We start from the raw sequence: 21,645 nt of genomic DNA, 5'->3' as shown, positions 1-21,645 counted from the left end.
AAAGCTGAGTGTCATTGTGAACTTATCGTAACATTTATTATGTGCCTTTTCACTTCACGCACACTCTCTGTGCACTGTGACAATGCTGCATGCCAGTGTGTGTGTAGTATGTGTTACAGACTGTATTCATTAAAAAAACAAACATCGTGGAATGGGGTCTAGATTAGATAATGCTAAAATACACTAACAAACACAGGTGTTTCATCCATCACTGAAAAACTATTGTGAACACAAAGGAATACATTACAAAAACAAGATATTTGCTGTTCAAATCCATTAACTATCTGCCATAATAGCATGAAAAGATTTAGAGAACCTTGAGAAATCTCTGCATAAAAGGGACAAGGCTAAAAACCAAAATGAATGGCCATGACCTTTTGACCCATAAAGCTGCACTGCATTAAATACCAACATGATATCACAAAATGAGCTTGGGGACACTGAAAACCACTGACAGTGAACACAGTTCATCACTGCATCTATAAATGCAATTTAAGACTCTATTATGCTAAGTGAAAGCTAGATTCAACAAAATCCAGAAGCGCCACTGACTTCTCTGGACCTGAGCTCATCTGTCATGTCACAGTTTGATTTCTTTCTTTTGGAAGCAAACAGCTTTTAAGGTCTAGTCACAGACTTGTGTTAAATCATTTTATAGTGATTAATTAATTAAAATAAATATATTATTTATTAAAATAAGTAATTATATTGTTGATCATTTTATGTATAATGTTACTCGCTTATAGATTTATTTTTCTGAATTTTTGGTGATACATTGTTTGTTTTAATTGGTCTGGTCTAAATATACATTTATATATATATTTATATATATATTCATATATAAAAAACAAAGACAACAATAAAGTTATTAACAGTAAATAGTAAGATAAAACTGAATTCACAGGATTATGGGAGCCTTCTTTAAAAGATATACTTTGCTTTGGCAAGTATTATTTCTGTAATATTTATTATCACAAAAAATGTTGATATATTGCAAGCAATAAAGTTTACATACCCATTTTTAAAGATACAAATGAAGTTTTAGTGAAAAAGAAGCACTCTATAGGTGAGAGAACCAGGATAAACCAGTTTGACTGCAGTATATGGATGTCCCCCCTTTGATAGGCAGACGTCGCTCAAGGCTTCAGGTCCCCTCTTGGCAATTTCTTTTAAAAATTGTAAAAATCACATTTGCAGTAATATTGTGAAAGAAGACCTCAAAAGTAAATTTTCAATTCTAGTTTTGTATTTTTAAAATGACTGCTAATAAAGGTTCCCTCTTGGATAGTACACTTAGATAGTCCCCTATTATTCATGTTCGCATGTATGTGTGTGTGTGTGTGTGTGTGTGTGTGTGTGTGTGTGTGTGTGTGTGTATGTGTCGTAGGGTTGATGAAAACACGCACACACACTGTGATTTTGGATATCCAATGTGAATTATGAATGTGAATGTGATTAGTGGGAGTGATGACAAAGGACCAACAACCTCTCAGCCACCTTGGTGGATCTTTGACAAACAATGAGAAAACATCTCTCACACAGACATCCTTGTGCTTCTGTCTTTGTGGGGACCTTCATTGATATAAAGCATCCCGTAGCCCCTTACTCTAACCTTAACCTAAAGAGACCAAAGTGACATCAAACAATTAGTGGCAACAAAGGCCGACTGTTGCATTGCCTCGTGTCGCCTGTCTCCCAGCCAAAAAGTGGCCTCTGAACACACTGCAAACACTACAGCCAAAAGCCAGCGAGCATGTACGTTTTGCATATGCATGAGCATATGTAACGCTCTATACCAGCAGGCAGTAGTAGTCTGTATCCATCATGAAAAAGAAATATTAAAACTGAAAGATCAACAGAACAAATCCAAGATGCTACTTAACCGTTTAGCACGAGCAAATAATAAGACAGTTACAAACTGTTTTAGCTAAAGAGCTCAATAGCTAAAAAAGAGTAAATTAAAAAAACAACTTATAACTAGTTTAATAACTTTTTTATTTTTTTTTTTATCTCACACACTCTTGACTTTAGCCACTTGTTGTCTTTTCTTTAGGGCTGTACCCGAATTACAGAATTATATCAGTCAAATTGAATTTGGCTGTTTATTATGAATATTTGGCTATGTGTTCCTTTTTTTCTAACATATAGAGTTTAAAAGTATGATCAATGCTCAATGGGACAATCAGTAAGACATTGAAATTAATGTGACATAGTAGCCAAGCCAACCATCCTAATGATGAGCGACAACATTTTTTTGCAGACACTAGATATCAAACAAAAGCCAGAGACTGTGTCATATTTAGTTGCTGTGAGCTATAAATTCATTACTTCTCAGCAGGAGGCAGAAGATCTTGTTAACTTGGAGCCTGACCACCGAATCTTCTCTTTTTACAGGCAGCTGCCTTCATGACCGCTGCTGTTTGTAGCAAAGAGCAGCGTGAAAGCTGCTCACTCTGCAAATAAATTTGCAGGCCAGAATGTTCCCAGAAGTACACTACAAACAACCAAAAACAAAAAAAAGTCTCCTCAACTTGAAGCGATCTCAGCCAACTGAGGGGACTCTGACTTATGATTTGAACCTCAGACTTTCAGGGACCCTACTTTCCTCTCTCATGTTTCTCTTCTCGTGCACTGAGCTGAACTTGAACATGAGGATAACTAATGTCGTGTGTGGGACACACCATCAAAACACCAAGGCGCCAGACACTCATCAACAGCCCGATATTAACCAAGTGCCAACCCCAGGCTTGGTGTTTCAGGGTCCTAATTCTAACCTGAACCTCAAAACCTAATCTTAACCCTCAAACAGCCCTATGAAGAAGTGAGGACTGACCAAAATGTCCCCACTTGAGTAAAAAATGTGTTGTGGTCCTCACTATGTGGCAAACACAAGTACTCACACACAGAGATTCACACATATACACTGGAGCATTTTGGCACAGAGGAATCTTTTCACTGATTTTGCACAATATAACCCTCAGCTTGTTACTTCCTAATGATTGCATTGATTTATCTGTCATGGTGTCTGGATTTTGCCAAAATGCAGCCGCTCATCAAAGCCCACTTAGGCTTTTGTGTACTTTTTTGTGTACACGTTCTGCAGCAATAATTGGAGCGATTATTACCTGTGCTGCTGTTCCTGAATACAATACAAACTGTGATTCAAAAGTGCTACAATAATGGGAATGATGACAAATGTTTAAAAGAAACCAGCAGCTACTAAAGTTGCTGCTGTGAGCTTTGACATAGATTCTGCTCATGTCTGGATTGACTCAGTGGTGACAGAAATGGGACACGATTCCTTTGTGCAAAATTATTTGATTTGGTGTTTTGCTGATGTTCGCAGAAAACAACATCTTTGCTTGGGTCTTTAAACTTTTTTCTTTAATATGCGGCACTCTTTTTTTAAACGATGTGACAAATTGCTATGAAATTAAAAAATATCAGCAACAGATGGTTTAAATGAAATGAAATAATGAATAAGGTGAAGCAGAAGCAAATGGATGATTAATGATTAAATAATGATTGGAAAAACGCAATAGTTTTTTGTTTTTTTTATGTTTCAAAAGGGGACACATGCTTAATCCTCTGCCTACCAGAGTGTGTCAAGAAGCTTTCAGGCTGATAGACGGTGAACAAACTATAAATCAAACTTTAACATAACAGCAATATAGTTAATTTTAAAGTCATCAGTCAGTGAGGAATGTACAAAATCACACCAGTCTATATTCTACATTAAGTTTCATTATACAATCATCTGGGATAATCTTTTTGGAGGATATGTATACAATATTTTCACTTTAAAGAATCCAGGTATCAAGGGCTATCCACACCAATCACTAATAACCATTACCATAATGATTATGATAACGATGTGAGCATACACAATGATAGACAATAACGTTCTGTAAACAGTGGCGCAGAGAACGCGCTACGCACTCCGCTAAAAATGGATGTTGATGAGCTGCTACTGTTGTATATTTTGAGGAGGTTGAGGAGAAACAGAAAACTAGACAGATATAGATTCACAAAATTTTCCAGACAACAGGAAATGGGAGAATTAAACACTATTACAAGAATAGCCGTTAAAGTCCGTGATTAAGTGATTATACCAAGCTAAAGGTTGTTCCTAAATCCTAACTGACAACAATTAGCTACAATTAAGAAGTCAATATTGTTAGCTCTCCTGAAACTTCATTTTGTAGAAAAATGGCCCTGAAATGTACTGATGACACCCAGATTGAACACTTTAAATTCAGAGGATTTAGATCTAAATTCAAAGTTTGTTATGTAGCTTATAAATCATAATTTTAAGGTGGTGTCTAGGATTTATTTCTTTCATCTTCATCTCCTGATTGCAGTTAACACCACCATCTTCTGGCCAGAGTCTGGTACAGTCAGGAGGACTTATCAATTATTGATAACTAAATTCACAGGGATAAAAAAAATAGTCCCCAGCTTCATACATGTTTTTCAACATGAAAACAGACATTTTGTGGTGCAAATTAGATGTGAGAATCTATGTTAGAAGTGATGTCTAAATAAGATGATGGGCTGTTAGTATTTGTATCGTTCATGAAATTGCTCCCCATTTTGGTTGTTGTTGTAGATGTAGCGTGGACTCCACCGTTTTTGTTTTTTTTAAAGTATGGTTATAGTTTTCGTTCTTGGTGTGGACGGTTCTTAACTCAAGGAAAATTGCCACTATGACGAGGCTGTAAAGCTGTTTTTCGGAGTGATGACGTCCTGTAGTCTGATTTATTTGTTAGCAAATGCCATTTATTAAGCAACATTAAAGCTTAAGAGTTCACAGGGAGGTATTTATTTTCAGCCAAAGACCCCTTTTCATTCAAAAAAACCCATTGACTTTAGAACATGGGAACCAGGATTAATAAAAGGATAACTCATTTCCGGGTTTTAGGACTCTTTCCTGCAACACTTTATACTACACATAATATACATAAAAATACATTTATACATAAAAATAAAACAAAATGACAATAACAAAAAGGATGATAACTTAAACTCAACAAATAGATTCAAATAAGCAACAAGAAATGTTCGAAAAGAAGAAGAAGGAGGTATAAGGTTATTATTTCCTACCACTTCTTAGCTAATCAGTTATTTCTGAACTTCATCTCTAACATATATGCATACACCTGCATATTTACACACACACATTCTCAAATACATACACACACATATCATATACATACATGAACATACACACCGTTTTATCCTACTGAATCTACACATATAGCCTACACATACATTCATATTCATAAATATTAAACATAATATGTGTACATACATACGTGTTTGAACCTGCATACAACCAAACACACAATATACAGCTTTTAAACAGTAAACAGTATTGGCTGTTTGTACTAACAAGGGGAAGGACATTCTTCTAAAAACATGTTTTGTATTCTAAGGTAAATTTTGGCAGCCACCTGTGACTCTACAGTGTGAAGCAGGTCTATTCAAAGTGCATCTTGCCTCAGCACAAAATAACTACATGTCACTCACAACTAAGCGTGGGTGAAGAAATCCTTCACAACCTTTAGATGGAGCAGTGTATTGGTTCCAATAAACTGCTACTTTTATAATTTACCCTTCGTTTTGCCTTTTATGTTTCTGTTTACAGGTTTCGAAGTGGAGAGTGCTTCAGGGTTGTACATTTTGTTCTCGTCCACACAAAGGCTGCTTTTAATGTGCCTGAGCGTATCTCATGAACATACCAAGTGCTCTGTTTACCTGTCTTTCAAATATTAACTTTAATAAAGTGCTGGTAAATGAACAGATGTTTGTCTTCTCTGCAGGTTCTCCTTGGTGCCGGGGCTGCACCCTGACTGGATGCTCATGTTGTTCTTTGCTCACACTCATCTGACTGTGACTGTGACTCTGGGCCTGCTGCTCGTTCCAAAGGTAACACATCATACCTGTGGGTCATGAACCGTGTTGGTCATTAGTTTACTAGACTGTCAATGAGTGGCCTTTTATGTGAACCCTGGAAACCAGTGGAGAAAACTACCAGACTGTGCCGAAGGAGATAATTAAGCCCCATCTTAACGAGCTGCAACACGAAAATGCTACAATGGATGCATAGGTATTATACCTAATTGTGTAATATACAATAATATATCAGTTGCAAGGGTCATATACTGCTTACTTTAAGTATTTATAGTTAATGTTATGAATATATATATTTATTATAACTTTTACACTTTTATCAGTATAATTTGCTGATTATACCTCTGAATTGTTACTAGAAGTAACATTTGAGTAGATTTTGAACGCAGTAAATCTACTTGTAATTGAGTATTTTTAAATTTTGTATGTATACTGAAGAAAAGGATCTGAATACTTTCTTTACTCTTAACAAATAGAGGCAAACAAAGTGGCCAACTGTCACGTTATTTCAGGTGCAACGACTGACACACAGCCCCTCAAAGCTTTGATTAATTGCAAATATTTGTCAATGAAGCTTTGATGCTCCCAAACAGGCATTCAGGATGCAAATTTGCGAATCCTAGGATAGCGAAGGAATGGTCCACCTCGCTCTGCCTTACTAATCTCGTGATTGGCTTACCCTGTTGTTCTTACCCCAACTAATCCCACTCTTCCTGCTGAACCTCGCCAATCCAATGAGTACTATCCGCAAACTGCATATGAAGATGGACAACCACTTACCTCCACTATGCTTAGGTGAAGCTAAAATATCCCGCATACAACCGTTGCCATCTTGCACTGGTGATGTCATTCAGGGCCGGAGTCTGCGCAGTAAGCAGTGGAGGAGTTCCCGCCAAAACACCCGTCCGACCAATCGGTAGCAACCCCATTGAACACGAGCACACGGATTAACTGCCACAGCTGTCAATCATGGTGGAAAATCCCCTTTTTCTGGAATTGAATAACTCATTAAAACCAAAATTATCATAAAAACAAACACATGAACAAACATCAGGGTGATGAGAACTGCCTTCAGTGACAAAAACCATCTTTACGAAGACTTTATTTGGTGTACTTTGAGTTTTTAGTTTGAGCTATGTCCAATTGAACTAATATGGAGGGGCGGGCTTTATGAACTATACTGCAGACAGACACCAGGGGTCAACCAAGAAAAAAAAAGTTACACTTTGGGGAAGCTGTCATGTTGTTCATCTTTATATTCAGTCTTTGGTAGTATTTAGTCATAGGGAGAGTGAGCAAGGTTAGGTCATTCCTGTCATAGGATTTGCAAATTTGCATTCAGGACAGCCCTAGAAAGGTGGTTGTTTTTAACCAAGACATCACTGGATTTTCTGCTGGGATTGTGACACCAAAACCAGATATTTTAGACCAAAACATAATTTTTCTTAAACAACCAAATGTTTCTTTTTGCCTTAAGATGTAAAGAAGCATAACATAACTACTACATAATAATGTGCAAATGTAATGTATGCGTGGTTTGCAGAAATGTGCAATGCCATCATGTATTCTGGTGACTGGGTTAAATGAAGGTTACATTGAGTACAGAGAGTTCTCCATAATGACCACTGCTGTACTGTAGCTTGTGCACACAACAGTCCATTAATCATCTTAAGTTCATTTGATATTAGCAATGTAGAACACACACAGATGCACGCAGCCACATTTGCTACCATTACCTTAAACTCGTTCAAACTGGGTTAGTGCTCTCTGTAATTTAGCTAAGCACTCCCGCGGGTGTCTTTATGTGCAATCTCTCAAGTCTGATGGAAAACATTTAATTCTCCTGCTGTGTAAGAAATGCAGTACACCATCAGCACTCTCCGTTCCTTCATTCTTTCTTAATTAGGCACCTCAGAAGTGCGAGTCAGTCGAGAACACTGGGATAATTAAGCACAATGGGAGGACGTTAATCTCACACAGCGTCTGTTCCTCAATCCGGAATAAATATTTGCTTTCTCTGTGTTTCCAGATTTGTTTTTTAAGCTAAATAATACAGCCATGAAAAGTCAAAATCACTTCTCAGTTTAATGTGTTATTGTAATGACGCAACCTCGTCTCACCTTTTGTTTCTCTCCAAGTAAGGAGGAGATTAGTGCCGGAGAAAACTAAGCTGCATAAATTTGAATTTATTAGATGCAGTTTGTGCAGTTGCATTGAATTTAACAATTTCATGACACCTTTTTCGGAGGGTAACATACACTTGAGTGTATTTACTAGGCTCTTAATTGTGATATCAGATCCTTTTAAGGAAAAAAATGTTTCTACTGCTGGGTTTGACCTTGTTTGCTCTGTTGAAGGTGTACCTGTTGTTTCATGATGCCCATTTTAATAAGACTCTTGGAAAGTCAACAGATGGAGAATTAACAATACTTTGAATTGGAGTTAAACAAATATTTAGTGATAATAATTGAATGCAGCAAATAAGTAATATAGAAAAATATAAATCTCCTAGAGCTCTCATTTTTTCCTATTTTGCAGTACATTTTTATGCCCTTACGCCAGCGACAGCTGTAGACGAAAGCATTATGTTTTTGGGTTGTTCCTCCATCTGTCCATATGTTCGTCTGTTCCATTCTTCCATTCACGGTATTTCAAGAGCTCATTGAGGGAATTTCTTTAATTTGGCACAAACGTCCACTTGGATTCAACAATGAATGATTAAGATTTTGGTGGTAAAGGTCAAGTTATTAGTGTGTTAGTTGTGAGCTGTTTTGTCTCATTCTCATTAATGCAATATCTCATGAACATGTTGAAGGATTGTTTTTCAAATTTAGCACAAACATTCACTCAAACTCAAGAGTAAATGAATTAGATTTTGGTGGTCAAAGGTCAAGGTCACTGTGACTTTGGACCTGTCTCATTCTCATAAATACAATTTCTCAGGAACACCTCGAGGAAATGTTTTCGAATTTGGCACAAACATCCACTTGGACATAATGATGAACTATTTCGATTTCGATGGTTAAAGGTCAAGGTCACTGTAACCTTGCATCCATCTCATTCTCATGAACGCAACATTTTAAGACAGCTTTGAGATAATTTCCTTAAATTTGGCACAAACGTTCTCTTGGACACATGAATGAACTGATTCGAATTTGGTGGTTAAAGGTCACTGTGACCTCAAAAAACATGTTTTTGGCCAAAACTCAAGAATTCCAACGCTAATTATGACAAAATTTCACACAAACATCTGATAGGATATGATGATGACGTGATGACATTTAGTATCAAAACGGTCAACTTCACTGTGACATTATAATCAGACATCAGCAAAAACACTTTTCTGGCCATTATTCAACCTCATATCTCAGGAACAGAACAGAGGAGATATTTGGTCAGATACTGAATTTGTGACACTAATCTTGGGTGCCCATCTTGAGACTTTGCTGATTGTGGAGATCTTCTGTGCTGCTCGGGGGGAGACGTGTGCGAAACATTGGATTTAAACTGTAAGTGAAACTGCACTGGTGCACGGAGGTATCTGTGGTTTTTGGCAGTCATTTGTATAACAAACTCTTTCATGTGCAGGAAAGTAACTTTTCATAAGATCTATATCAGTAAATATTTTGCTGCAAGAAAATGTTTTTCACCTCCAGTGACCCCTTTATCCAAAATATTCATTCTGTCATACAGTAAATCTAATCAGAGGCATCCTGTGAGTCAGAGTAATGTTGTTTGAGAAACTACATTTCCAGTTTTACATCTTTTTCTCACTCTTCCAGCAGACTTGGCGATGCCATTCTTTAACATTTGCTGTCCATCTGTCTCAGTTTCTGTCCAAAGGGACTCAGGCCAGGGACGATATTGCCACCGAGGCCTATGAGGAGGAACTGGACATGGGGAGGTCCGGCTCCTACCTCAACAGCAGCATTACCTCGGCCTGGAGCGAGCACAGCTTGGACCCCGAAGACATACGGGTAAAATAACATTTGACATCATGGCAAGATGAAATTATTCAAGAGCTGCAGTACATTTAAAGTCTTCTTTCATTTTTAGGATGAGTTGAAGAAGTTGTACGCCCAGCTGGAAGTCTACAAATGCAAGAAGATGCTCGCCAACAACCCTCACCTACAGAAGAAGCGCAACTCCAAGAAAGGCCTGGGTCGCTCCCTGATGAAACGGATAACGGAGATCCCAGAGACCATGCACATACACCGGCAGTGCAGTCGTGAGGACGGCAGCGAGCACGGTAGCAACCGCAGCACCCTGAGGAGAAACCCATTTGAGCCAAGTCACCATGGTAACATAACCTATTTAATCTGAGCATGCTGATAACAGCAGCATAGACATGAAGATCATTTCTCTCAGAGTTTCAGAATTTAGCACTGAGTTGTTAGATTAGTTTAGGCCAGCAGGTTTTTCTGTCTAAAATGACCGTTTTTCAAGACTGAGGTTTTATTGTAAAACTCTTTTTTAAACTTTTCTACAAAAATATAGACCAGATCACATATAATAATAATAATAACTTCCGTGTAGATAAACTTTGCATCACGTGAGGCCACATGTAATTTAATAGCAAAGCAGCAAAACAAAGCAAAACAGCTGAGCAAACGAGGACAAGAACAGCTGACATATTGAGAGAAAATGGTTCAATCTTCTCATGTTTGGGTGTACCAGGTCAAAAAAAAAAAAAGAGTGGACCCTTAGCCGACCCTTGAACTCTGACACATGATGACTTAAATGTCATAATCACACCGGCTGTCAACTTTGTCATGACAACAATGTCCAACAGGGAAACAATTAAATTTAAGTCTTAATCTCAGGCCGGGATCACTGAAACAATCTCCAAATAAGATTCTAAAAAACTAACAATTTATTGATAAATATAAAACTTTTTTTTCAAAGTTGGAAAAGTGCACTTGATTACATTTTATTATTGCATTCCTAATATGAGGTGTGGGCTGGGCCCAGATTGACTTGCTGTCCGATCTGGATTTGGACCGGAGTCCGGACTTTAAGAACATCTGACATATATTTTATGAGTCTGGACAGATGTATCTGTAAACTGCAGCTTGGGTTAGTGATGGCATACAACCACAAGGCGGTAATTCTGATTGTTTGAATGTCTCAGGAAAACCTCGAGATGACTCCCTGAAGAACAAAGTCATGGGCTTGAAGAAGTCGCTCAGCTACGATCATGTCTGTGACCAGGAGGAGGAAACTGGGAGCCAAACTGGCTCAACTGCAGGGGACAAAATGACTCCTGTTGGAGGTGGTGGTGAGGGGTCTCTCCTGGGTTCCCTGATTGGTCGGAAACATACAAAGAAGCAGCTGGAACCAGCCGCAACCCCACCGAGACTTGAACCAGCTGAGTCCACCGAGTCTGTCCCACTGTTCTGGAAATCAGCCAGCGCTCACAACTTAACGCACGAGAAGAAACCCGTCCACCTGCGGACCTCCATCATGCAGAAGTCTCTGAGTGTGATTGCGAGCGCCAAGGAGAAGATGCCCGGGCTGACCAACAAGACGCAGAGCGTGGAGGACGCCAGTAAGAAAGGTCTGAAGGGACAGGAGGAGAGGATGCTTTCTGAGGTGGATGAGACGCCTGAGCATTACCCCAAAATGATCATTAGCCAGTCAGTGGAGTACTCCAAGACCCCCATGAAGATGGGCATCATGAAACAACAGGTACGCTTTTAAATATTTACATTTCAACTCCAATGCTGCCTACACATGCTCCTTGGAAATGTCATATTTACCATATTTGCAAGTTACGAGCACATGAGCGGCCCTCCAAAGTTCTAATTACAAGTGGCAAATTGGAAAATTTCGATGATACCCGAGTTGTGACCTTTGCGTGATTATTCAGGGTGGCAGAAATGGCAGTAAGCATGAAAAAGGTGTCAACAGTTGATGGTAAAAAAAATTTCTATTTCATTATTTTGTTCCTAGTAGCTATCATTTACTTTTAGTATTGCACATTTTAGTTTATGCATCTATTAGCTGAAGCAAGCAAACAAACTTAACTATAAAGCATGCCAGGCGAGTACACAAACATTGATAACGTTATTTTATAACACGAGTTGCCGACTACATCTTTCTCCTCCATTGTTGTTGCTTTTAAGCACTTGTACATGTAAGATAGCTGGTCTTTGTGGAATACTGTTCGTACCACGTCTCCCACTCTGTGATTGGTTGGCTGGTTAAAAAGAGACAATGAAGAGCTCAGTGTTTTACCCAAAAAGTTGAAAATTTTTCAATTCTCGGCAACCAAAAAAAAAAAAAAAAACAAAACCTGCAGCAAAAGACTCTGTGTAAATATGCAGCACTCTCTTTGCAAAGAATAAACAAAATACACTGGCTTCAGGAAAAAATGCTTTTATCGTTTCGACAAGTCAAAGTGGAGCTGTCGCTGCAGTTGCACTTGTTGCCATCTTCCATGTGTTATTGTTCTTTCATGCTGGTAAATGCTCGTCTTTCTTTGGCATTAAACTGCAGACTAGACCACTTGTAGGCGTTTATGGTTCCCCATGAGATCCGGAAGAATTGCATCCCTGATACCTACAGTGCTGGAGAAAAAGTAAAAGTAATCCTGTCAGGTTTTACGAATTTTGGCTTCAGCTTGCTACAGTACTGTTGCTTCTCGTGTAGGGATGAAGTGGATACTGGTTTCTTAGGAAAACCGTGGTAATATTCTTGACGATTTGTATTACCATTTAAGACTTTAATTATGATTTAAGCCATGTTTGATTTCCGTCCTTTGTAAATAAAAACTGTCCAGCATAAACCAAAGTTAGTAACAGTCTCCCAGACGCAGGCTCAGCCTGCAGCGTGGGTTTGTTTTGTTATTCCCTTGTTTACAGAGTGGGCGTGCAGCAGTAAAAACACAGACACGAGGAGTTTTAAGACAGGCTATCTTTAATGTTAATTTATGCACATTGATATGGTTGTAATATCTTTACATAAGATATGGGTTATGTTTTCATTTTAATGGTTACCAGTATACATCAAAAAGTGCACAGCTGATTTGATTTTTGGTTTTTAGATTTGATTTGATTTGATGAGATTTCATGAGATTATGAAAAAAAGGGGGGGGAGTGTTTTTTGGGAGTTTAATTAATTTCAGAGTGTGTATCAGAACCTCTTGGACCTTTGTCAGCACATTTAAACAATACTGCCATAACACTGATAACCATGAGAATTTTGGTCACTATAAACAGGATTATGATACCATTTCATCTGTATTCCCTCAACATGCCTCATTAAAAATAAGTCATTTAATTAAAAAATCCCCTTCAGATGTGTGCTTAACTTAAATAGTAGTTTTAAACTCAAACTCTTAACTTGAGCTCCAGTTACCAGCTTCGTCTGGATGGAGGTCCTCCTGTGAAGAGCAACACATCTTATTACTCTGGAGGAGGATAAAGAGACTGATGTGACTGAGGACAAGGGGTGGATAATAATCCCCCACCTGGATTTTAGACCAGGGTGGAAGCTGATAAATCAACGAGGAGTACCATAAGCATCCCATTAGGACTTCCTTAAGCGGCTCGGCTGTTGGAACGTCTGGCCTTCGAGTCTTTAAACCAGCAATTATTGCTGGTGTAAAGACGCAAAGGCCAGACTGAATGGATTTTTTGGGTCACTTAAGGACAGCAAAACAAACTGTAAATACCATAATTACTGCAATGCAGTACTAGAATCGTGATCCATATTTCATCAGCGCTGCCTAGTTTGACAGCGTGACCGCAGTTCACGAGCAGTGATTGACAGAGAGTCGTTGGCTCCGATTGGTTGTTTTTGTGACTCTTTTGGATGCCATTAGGAGCGTAATCAGGAGGCACGGGAGCATAATGGTTTGGATTTAATGTCCTGTTTCTATTTTGAATTCTTGTAGATTTGGTGCCTTTTGAGTTCTTTACATTTATGAATGTAATATTTTCCATCCAAATAAATAGAATCAAAATAAAACACAGCAAGTGACCGACAGATTTGATATTTTCTTGCTTGATTTCAACAGGTGAGCGGCAGCCAGCCATCCATTTGCTCCGAGACCGGCAGGAACCTGTATGACGTGTCCGAGGTTTGTCCTTGGGAGATGGAGGAACCTCAGACTCCCTCTGAAGTGAAGACCCAGAAACATGTTTCCATCGCTCCTGGAGAAACCACCACAGGCCGGCGAGGCAGCAGCAGCTCTGGAATCAGTAAAGGCAGCCGATCCCAGCAGAGGCAGAAAGCGGGACAGTCTCCTTCGAACAGACGTCGCTCCAAAGATAAAGGAGGAGAAAGGGAGGAAGGAAGGGAGGCGCGGAAATCTCGGCCACCCAGGTCACCTCTCCCTCTCAAGCCAGACGTCTGTCCGTGGGAGTTCGACGAGCAGCCCATGCTGGGAGGAGATTCGGATTCAATTTCCCCAGACAGGATCAGGCGTAAGAAAAGCGTCACGCCCACCGATGGAAAACCCAAAGGGCTCCACTCGGACCACTCCAAGTCCACGGGGAGCCTTTTGCAGCCTCCCTCGCTGATGGTGGAGATCTGTCCGTGGGATTACACCAGCCCACCTTCGCCTAAGCAGGAGAAGTCGTGCAACAGCCCCACCGCGCACAAGAAGAAGCGGAAAGGCTCCTGCTCGTCCAACCACAAAGCCGAGAAGGAGAAAGCGCGGGAGAAAAGCAAAGAGAGGCGGAGCTCCTCCAGTAAGCCGGCGTCAGAGAGGAGACGCGTGAGCCAGTCGTCAGAGTGCAGTGGTCCGGTTTCTGAGCGGCGGAGAAGCTCCACCAGAGACCCAGAGCTGATGGAGATGAGGAGGGAGACCGAGTCCTCACACACCAGCTTTGCTCAGACTAAAAAATCACCAGAGAAGAAGAAAGAGAGCTCTCTGAGTACTAGTTACAAACCCGCGGTCATCAGCGCGCCGAAGGTGGCCGATGTTTGCCCCTGGGACTTTCAGGAGCAGGACTCTGGGGGGAGGGCATGATGACTGGTGTGAGGATTTTTTTGTATTCACAGACTGACGGCACAGAAGACGAACGAACGATAAAGATGTAACACTGCATTTGATAAGAATGTTTTTCTCAAGGTGAAAAAAAGATTTTGCAAAGAGAACATTTATCCTGCTGTCCACTGATGCGATCCAAACCGTCGGAGAAATAGAAAACATCTCGTCGTTACATTGCAGAGAACGCAACCTTGAAGTCACTTTAGAGGAATTTTTAGTCTGCACTTTTGCTTGCACATTTGTCAAACTTACATCGTATGTATGTTTTATCACATTGACTACATGAAAGTAATTTAAAAATGAATCATACCTGTATTTACCAGCAGATCAGACAATCATTTGTCACAAACAAGGTCAAGGCTACGAGTGGAGTTGGATCTATGCTGGTTTTGTCGGTCCGGTCTGGTGTTTGAGCTTAAACTGGTTTAATTTTATGCAAACTGTCTGAACCAGCGTTTTTCTTTATGACATTTTCTAACAAATTGAAAAGTAGCCTACATCAGCAACCTGTGCCAATAGTGATAAATCCAGCTCGTGTTGCAATAGTAATAAAAAATATGACAAGGTGATTAACACATTGTCCATTACAAATGGACTAACGGAGCCACTAATGTCTGACAAGCATGTCTTATTTACTGGCCAGTTGAGATAGAATTTCAGTAGAGGTGGGAGTCATGTTTGTTTGCGTAAAAGTTTGAGTTTTTTGAAGTCACAAGATGAGACATGGCAGAGTTAGTCTCTCAAGAAAACAAAAAGTGCCCAAATATGGCAACATTTTGGATTTGCAGTCGACAAGAGAGGTGTCGTAACTGGCTTCAAATGACACTGAGCTGAACTTTTGTCGGTCGTCGATTTTATTTATTCCTGTCGCTTGCTTTGAAAGCGTCACGGTAGACGAGAAATGTCTGAATTGTGAAGTTGAAATGCGGAGTTATCTATGCGATAAGTTTAAGAAAAACACACACATACAGACGTTGAACATTAGATGCTGGAATCGGCACACTAGACTTTGCTTTCATTAATTTTTGATTACATTACCACTAAAGGGACGTTTTGAGCTTCACGCACGTCTGATTTAGAGCGTGGAGCTCCAAACGTCACCCCAGTGGTAATTTTATTAAATATTTATGGGAACATAGTCTAATGTGCAGACTTTAGTTTTTGGTCTCTTGAATTATCTGTACAATAGACACCTTTTTTCACCAAAATGTAAATGAGGCGTCAGCTGGCTGGTAGGAGATCACCAGGGAGCTGCACATTTCTGGTAAATAATGATCGCTAATAATAATCCGCCTGCTGTTGATTACGTTGTATGTCATTTCCAGTAAATATCACAATACATAAAAAGAGCTTTCTGTTTAAAAAAGTAACATTACAAATGAAGGAAGAGAGCAAGTACTCATCCATCTTTTTAAAGGTTACATCTCTCTTCTGATCTCAAGTGCACAGCTGATATTTACTGCTTTGTTTACATGACAAACAATCATGCCTGCAACTGCAAAGTGCATATTTAATTGACTCTGTGTGAATAGCTCCAATGTTACTCGATGCAATGTAATGAATGCTCGCTTGCTGTTAGGACACAGTATGATTATGTTCCATTCAGGAGCTGAATCAAGCTCAACACCTGGTAAAATTCGGTGTACTGATCCAGTCCTGTGTTTGGTTTAGTCCTCTGAAACTGGAGCAAACTGGCTTAATTTCTGTCAAAAACATCGAAAGAAGGCAATGAGCATCTTAATAAGAAATTATCCAGAAATTAGCAAGAAATTAGTAAAAATCTATAAGAAATTTAGCTGAAATTAGCACAGAAAGGAAAAGAAAAGTAAAAGAACAATAACAGGAAATTACCTGAAAAAAACCTGATGAAATTGATTAACAACAACAACAATAATAATAATATTTTTGTCAATAATTTTAAATATATAATCATAACAGTTTTCTTGATATTTTCCCAAGTTATGTACTAATTTAACAAAAGTCATTTATTTAATTTGATTATCTAAATATCAAACATCATATATAAAAACATTTACCTATTTTTAGTTACAATTTTTGATTTTTTTCTCTCCTTCTCTCTCTATCTCTCTTTTAAAAAAACATAATTTTCAGGTTGTGTTATTTTCACGCTTTATCAAAATCTGGCTTGTCGCCTTTTGTTCATGTGTTTGACAGAAATCAAACTGATCTGCTCAGATTTTAAAGGTTTAAATGCTTGTGAAAGACATCTGAATACAGTACCAGAAAAAATGCTGCCAGTTAATATCAAACTGGTTTGGACATTTTTACATCGGCCCAACTCTAGCTTGGAGCTGCTTGAATATTAATGCGTTTCACTGTTACGCTGATGATACTCTGCATTACGCAGTAAGCCAGCAGAGACTAACTGCATCAGATGCTGATGATGAAAACAAGCAGGCGGCAGGGAAAACAGGCTGAAGGGAAAAATAGGATGTGAGCTCTGAGAAGCAGGACCAAAGCCCCAGACACAGATGTGATGCCTTAGCTTTAGGCCAAATGCATAATTCATGGCACAAAAATGATGTGTTTGATTAGTGAAACATGGGAATAACAAACGATTGTAGTACGGCTTCATTTTCCAAATGGGAAAAACGGTATATGTTTCAGTAAAAATACTCTGTATACAGGATGTATTTTTCTAAAACGCCATTGCATGTGGCATCCAAAATGTTCATTGGTTACCTTGTACACAGATATGACAGTGGAACTTTTGATGTTGCTTATGGTATTTGTCTCCTCGTGTACCATGTGATGCTTTTGAAATGATGTGCATTGCCATCAATAATGTACATACACATTTCAAATGGCTTGCAGTACAGTTGCGCAGTACTAAAATATCCATGAGGCTCTCCCTTCTGTTGATATTTATTTACTGTTTACTTGACATTCATGCTCTGGATGTCCCGTCTCAAAAGAGGCTGCAGCGTTTCCACATGTCTAAAAGAAATCTTTCAGGGCCCAAATCGAGCCTGACGAGGGTGGATGATGTGAATAATGCATTTTTTTTCAGTCACTTATTCGCCCATTTTGCATCTGCTTGAATGCACCTTCTTTCAAATTTTTGCACATATTCAATCGCTAAAACCACGACTATGCATGACCAAAGCTTTTTTTTTTCGCTAACAGAAGATGAGTAATTTAGCACGTCAACATCATCTCCAACAACAGTCAGCCTTTCTGTCCTGTGATCAGCCTCCCACCAACGACACCTGATGAAACGCAGTCGCACACGGTAGTCGGTTCAGCTTCATTACGGCTGTGTGTGCATGACAGTGACAATACAGGAGTAATGTTACACTCAAATTCACCAGGAGGCATAAAAAAAGCATTGATGAACTGCTTAAAGGATAACTTTTGTATTTTTTAACCTGGATTCTGTTTTTATATGTTTTGCTGTCTAAATTAATCGCAAAAGGAACAACTTTTGAAATTGGTCCATTATTGAGGAGAAGAAACGGGCTGCGATGTAACCACTCAGGGCAGTTGTGCACCTTCAGTATACGTCCACTAAAAGTGCTTGTTTTGCTGCTGACAGGCTCAGGTTGTTTATTATAGGTGTCTGACTGCTTATGGGAGGATTCCTACAGAGATAGACACCAGGTCTTTTTTGTTTAACCAGAAACGGGCCCAAAATTGTTGACCGATATCTGCAGCGTTAGTTTGCTGTTGGTGCACCGAGGCAGCCGAGTCTGCACACCATTGGACTGTCATTATGGCGACAGATAGGCCTGATCTGGGAGATCTGTCCATTCAGATAATCACTCATTTTATCATCAGAAAACACGCTCCGTTCAAAGTCGACGGAAAAAAATAAAACACGCACAAACCATCTGAGTTGATCTTTCCACTGTTCGAACAATGACATCTCTAGTTGTTTGATGTAAACTCTTAATTCACTCAGTTAGGTGTGAAGATATCCTGGCTCTATACACGAAAAAAAAATACTTTTCATTTATCCCCTGAAACCTGAGTAAAATCAATTTGATTTTTTTTCCAAAAAAAGAGCAATTCAACAATAAATTACCCAAAAATTGCAAAAAATAAATTAACAAACAATAAACAAACACAGAAATGACCTGGTAAATAAAATCATTTCTCTCTCTCTTTCTCCTATTTTTAAATGTGATGTATTTTCAGGCGTTTTTTCATATCACCTTATGCCAATTTCTTGCAATTTACTCATTGCCTTTCCCATGTTTTTGAAGAGATTTAAACCTTTTTGTTCTGGCTCCAAAGTTTTAAATACTTAAAAACAGCATTTGAATGCATCACAAGAAAAACGGATGTCCATACAGGTTTTAAAGGGTTAAAGGTAGATTGGTTTGTGGGAAGTGATTTTCAGGGTTTCTGGTTAAACAAAGAGAATCGTGCTCTTTGATTAAGAGCTCTGTCTCTGTCACTTAAAACAACAACGTAAACCAAAAACACAGAAAAAAGGCACGTACGCTGACGCTGTGAACACGCTCTGAGTGGTTACATCGCAGCCTAGTTTGCAGCTGCTGGCTGCAGCTCTCTCACTCAATATTTTCCCATTATTCACCTTGACATAAAAACATGGGAAAATGGAGTCCAGGTTGAAAAAAACCGTTCATCCTGTGAAGAGAGGACTGAGGAGCATGTGGGATTTTCAAATATAGATGTCAGATGTTTTCATGTATTTATCAAGAACTTCCTGTGGGAAAAAAAAATCTATTTTGCTCATCAAGCATTCATAAAATCTATAAAGTGTTGATGAATAAACATGACCCACCACTCTAACGTTCACACGTTTGTTTTTTCAGATGGTTTTCGGCTGTTTGAATTGGAATGTTGTAACTTGCCCACTAAATGTATTTTATGCTTGTTATACTGTAAAGTGTTGCTCCAAAACGTTACAAAATGCTGTAGCATCCACGCAGGAGTATTTATATTGTACATTCATATTGTGTTGCATGTACATACAGTAAATACCCTGATCTCAGTTCTGGATTAAATCTTTCTATAAAAGCCTAGCACGCTTTTAGGACTGTGTACTTCTTTGTTCTGTTTAACATTTGTTTGTTTGTGGTTTTAAATGCTGAAATTTACAAGAGAAATATAAATAAGCATAAAAGCAAAACATTACAACCTGTTCAAAAATACTCTTAAAATACAAACTTTTATTTTAACCTACTACTATTAAGGTAAAATATCTATTTATTTATCACTATGCAGCATATACTGTATTCTTTTAACCCTAAAATATGTACTTCTTTCTGCAGTATTTTCAGTTCATCTAAATACATTTTAGTTCTCTGTAAATTAGCAGTAATTCTGCCGTCTGTGTAACACTGCCACCATGTGGAGACTGAGACCCTTCATGTTCATTTTAGACATTTTTGGAAGAAAACAAAGTACATTTGCTCAAGTATTGTATCTTAGGTATTTGTACTAGTATTTTATGGTACTTTCTACTTTTACTCCATGGCATTTTTAGAGGGAAATGTTGCAATTTTCAGCTCCACTACTAGTTTAGCTACTTTTTGGATTCAGTAAATAAAAGAAAAATAAAAACATTGAAGTTGCAGAGGACTTTTATTTTTACTTTAAATTGAAGACATTTACAAAAAAAAGGAAAGGTACAAATTGATGCCTAAAAAATCACCAGAATGAAGTCACATGTTTGTCGTAGAAACACCCCCTCTTAGCTTGTTTTCAAACTTTGGCAAATGGGCTTGATTTCTTTCTAAAACACGGGAGCATGGTAATGAGCAACTTAAGAAATGACCCAAAAGTTAACAAGAAATTAGTAGAAAGTACAAGAAAATTACCTGGAAAAACTTGGGAGGAAGGCAGTGAATAATTTAAGAAGAAATGCCAAAAAAAGAAAAACAAAAGCAAGATATTTGTAAAAAATATACCTCAAATTAAATTTTTTTTTTAAAAAAGTAGAAAAAAAAACCAAACAGAGAATAGCCCAAGTAAGTGCTTAAAAATGATAATTACCCTGTAAAGTATTTTTAAATATTTAATAGTGGTACTTATATATATAGTTTTCTGGACATGTTCCCCTAGCTATTTTGAAAAAATATTTCCAAATGTGCTAATTTTGTTTCTTGAAAAGTTGATCAGTGACTTTTTCTTGTGTTTAAAAAATGTGAACGCTTGTGAACTGCGTCTTAATGCACCACAAGAACGGTGATGTTAATCCAGGTTTCAGAGGGTTAATATGTAACAGAAAAAGTACCCAGAGTTAATAAAACAACAGAAGTTAGTCAACAATGCCAAAAAAATGAGTTAAAATAGATTTAATTAAAAGATTTAAGGCAGAAACATGCTTTTAAAGGAAATACAATAGCAAAATAAAGGCAGTAAACATCGAACATTAATAATAATGATAATAATAGGAAGGATCAAGACAGAATTTTAAGAAAATAATTAAAACTTAAAATGAAAAGACTTGAGAATAAATGTAAAGTTGTATGACATGAAAATATTCCAGAAAAGTCATCTAAAAAAAAGCTATAAAAGTAACAATTTAATAAGGTACTGAGTAAATGCACAACAAATAATTCATTCATAATTCAAAAAGCCATTATCAGAATCAGTGTAATGAAATGTTGATGTTTCACACACACACACACACACACACACACACACACACACACACACACACACACACACACACACACACACACACACACACACACACACACACACACACCTAACTCCACCCTGCTAAATGAATCAGCGGC

The 21,645-nt window shown here is 38.2% G+C and overlaps 1 protein-coding gene across 1 annotated transcript in view; it reads left to right on the top strand.

Moving 5' to 3' along the window:
• gpr158b (G protein-coupled receptor 158b) overlaps positions 1-19,923 on the top strand; it is a 104,633-nt gene extending 84,710 nt beyond the window's left edge. Inside the window, exons 9-13 of the mRNA XM_088085862.1 lie at positions 5,823-5,928; positions 9,744-9,890; positions 9,970-10,213; positions 11,045-11,601; positions 13,934-19,923. Of these exons, the coding sequence (XP_087941988.1) occupies positions 5,823-5,928; positions 9,744-9,890; positions 9,970-10,213; positions 11,045-11,601; positions 13,934-14,890 (2,011 nt within the window). The 3' untranslated portion in view covers positions 14,891-19,923. The remainder of the gene's footprint in view (positions 1-5,822; positions 5,929-9,743; positions 9,891-9,969; positions 10,214-11,044; positions 11,602-13,933) is intronic.
• The last annotated feature ends 1,722 nt before the right edge of the window (positions 19,924-21,645 follow it).

This window comes from Plectropomus leopardus, chromosome 12 (genome assembly GCF_026936395.1).
Source record: "Plectropomus leopardus strain MGB_pleo_1.0 chromosome 12, ASM2693639v1, whole genome shotgun sequence".
Lineage (NCBI taxonomy): Eukaryota > Metazoa > Chordata > Actinopteri > Perciformes > Serranidae > Plectropomus > Plectropomus leopardus.
This window is presented reverse-complemented; position numbering and strand designations above follow the sequence as displayed.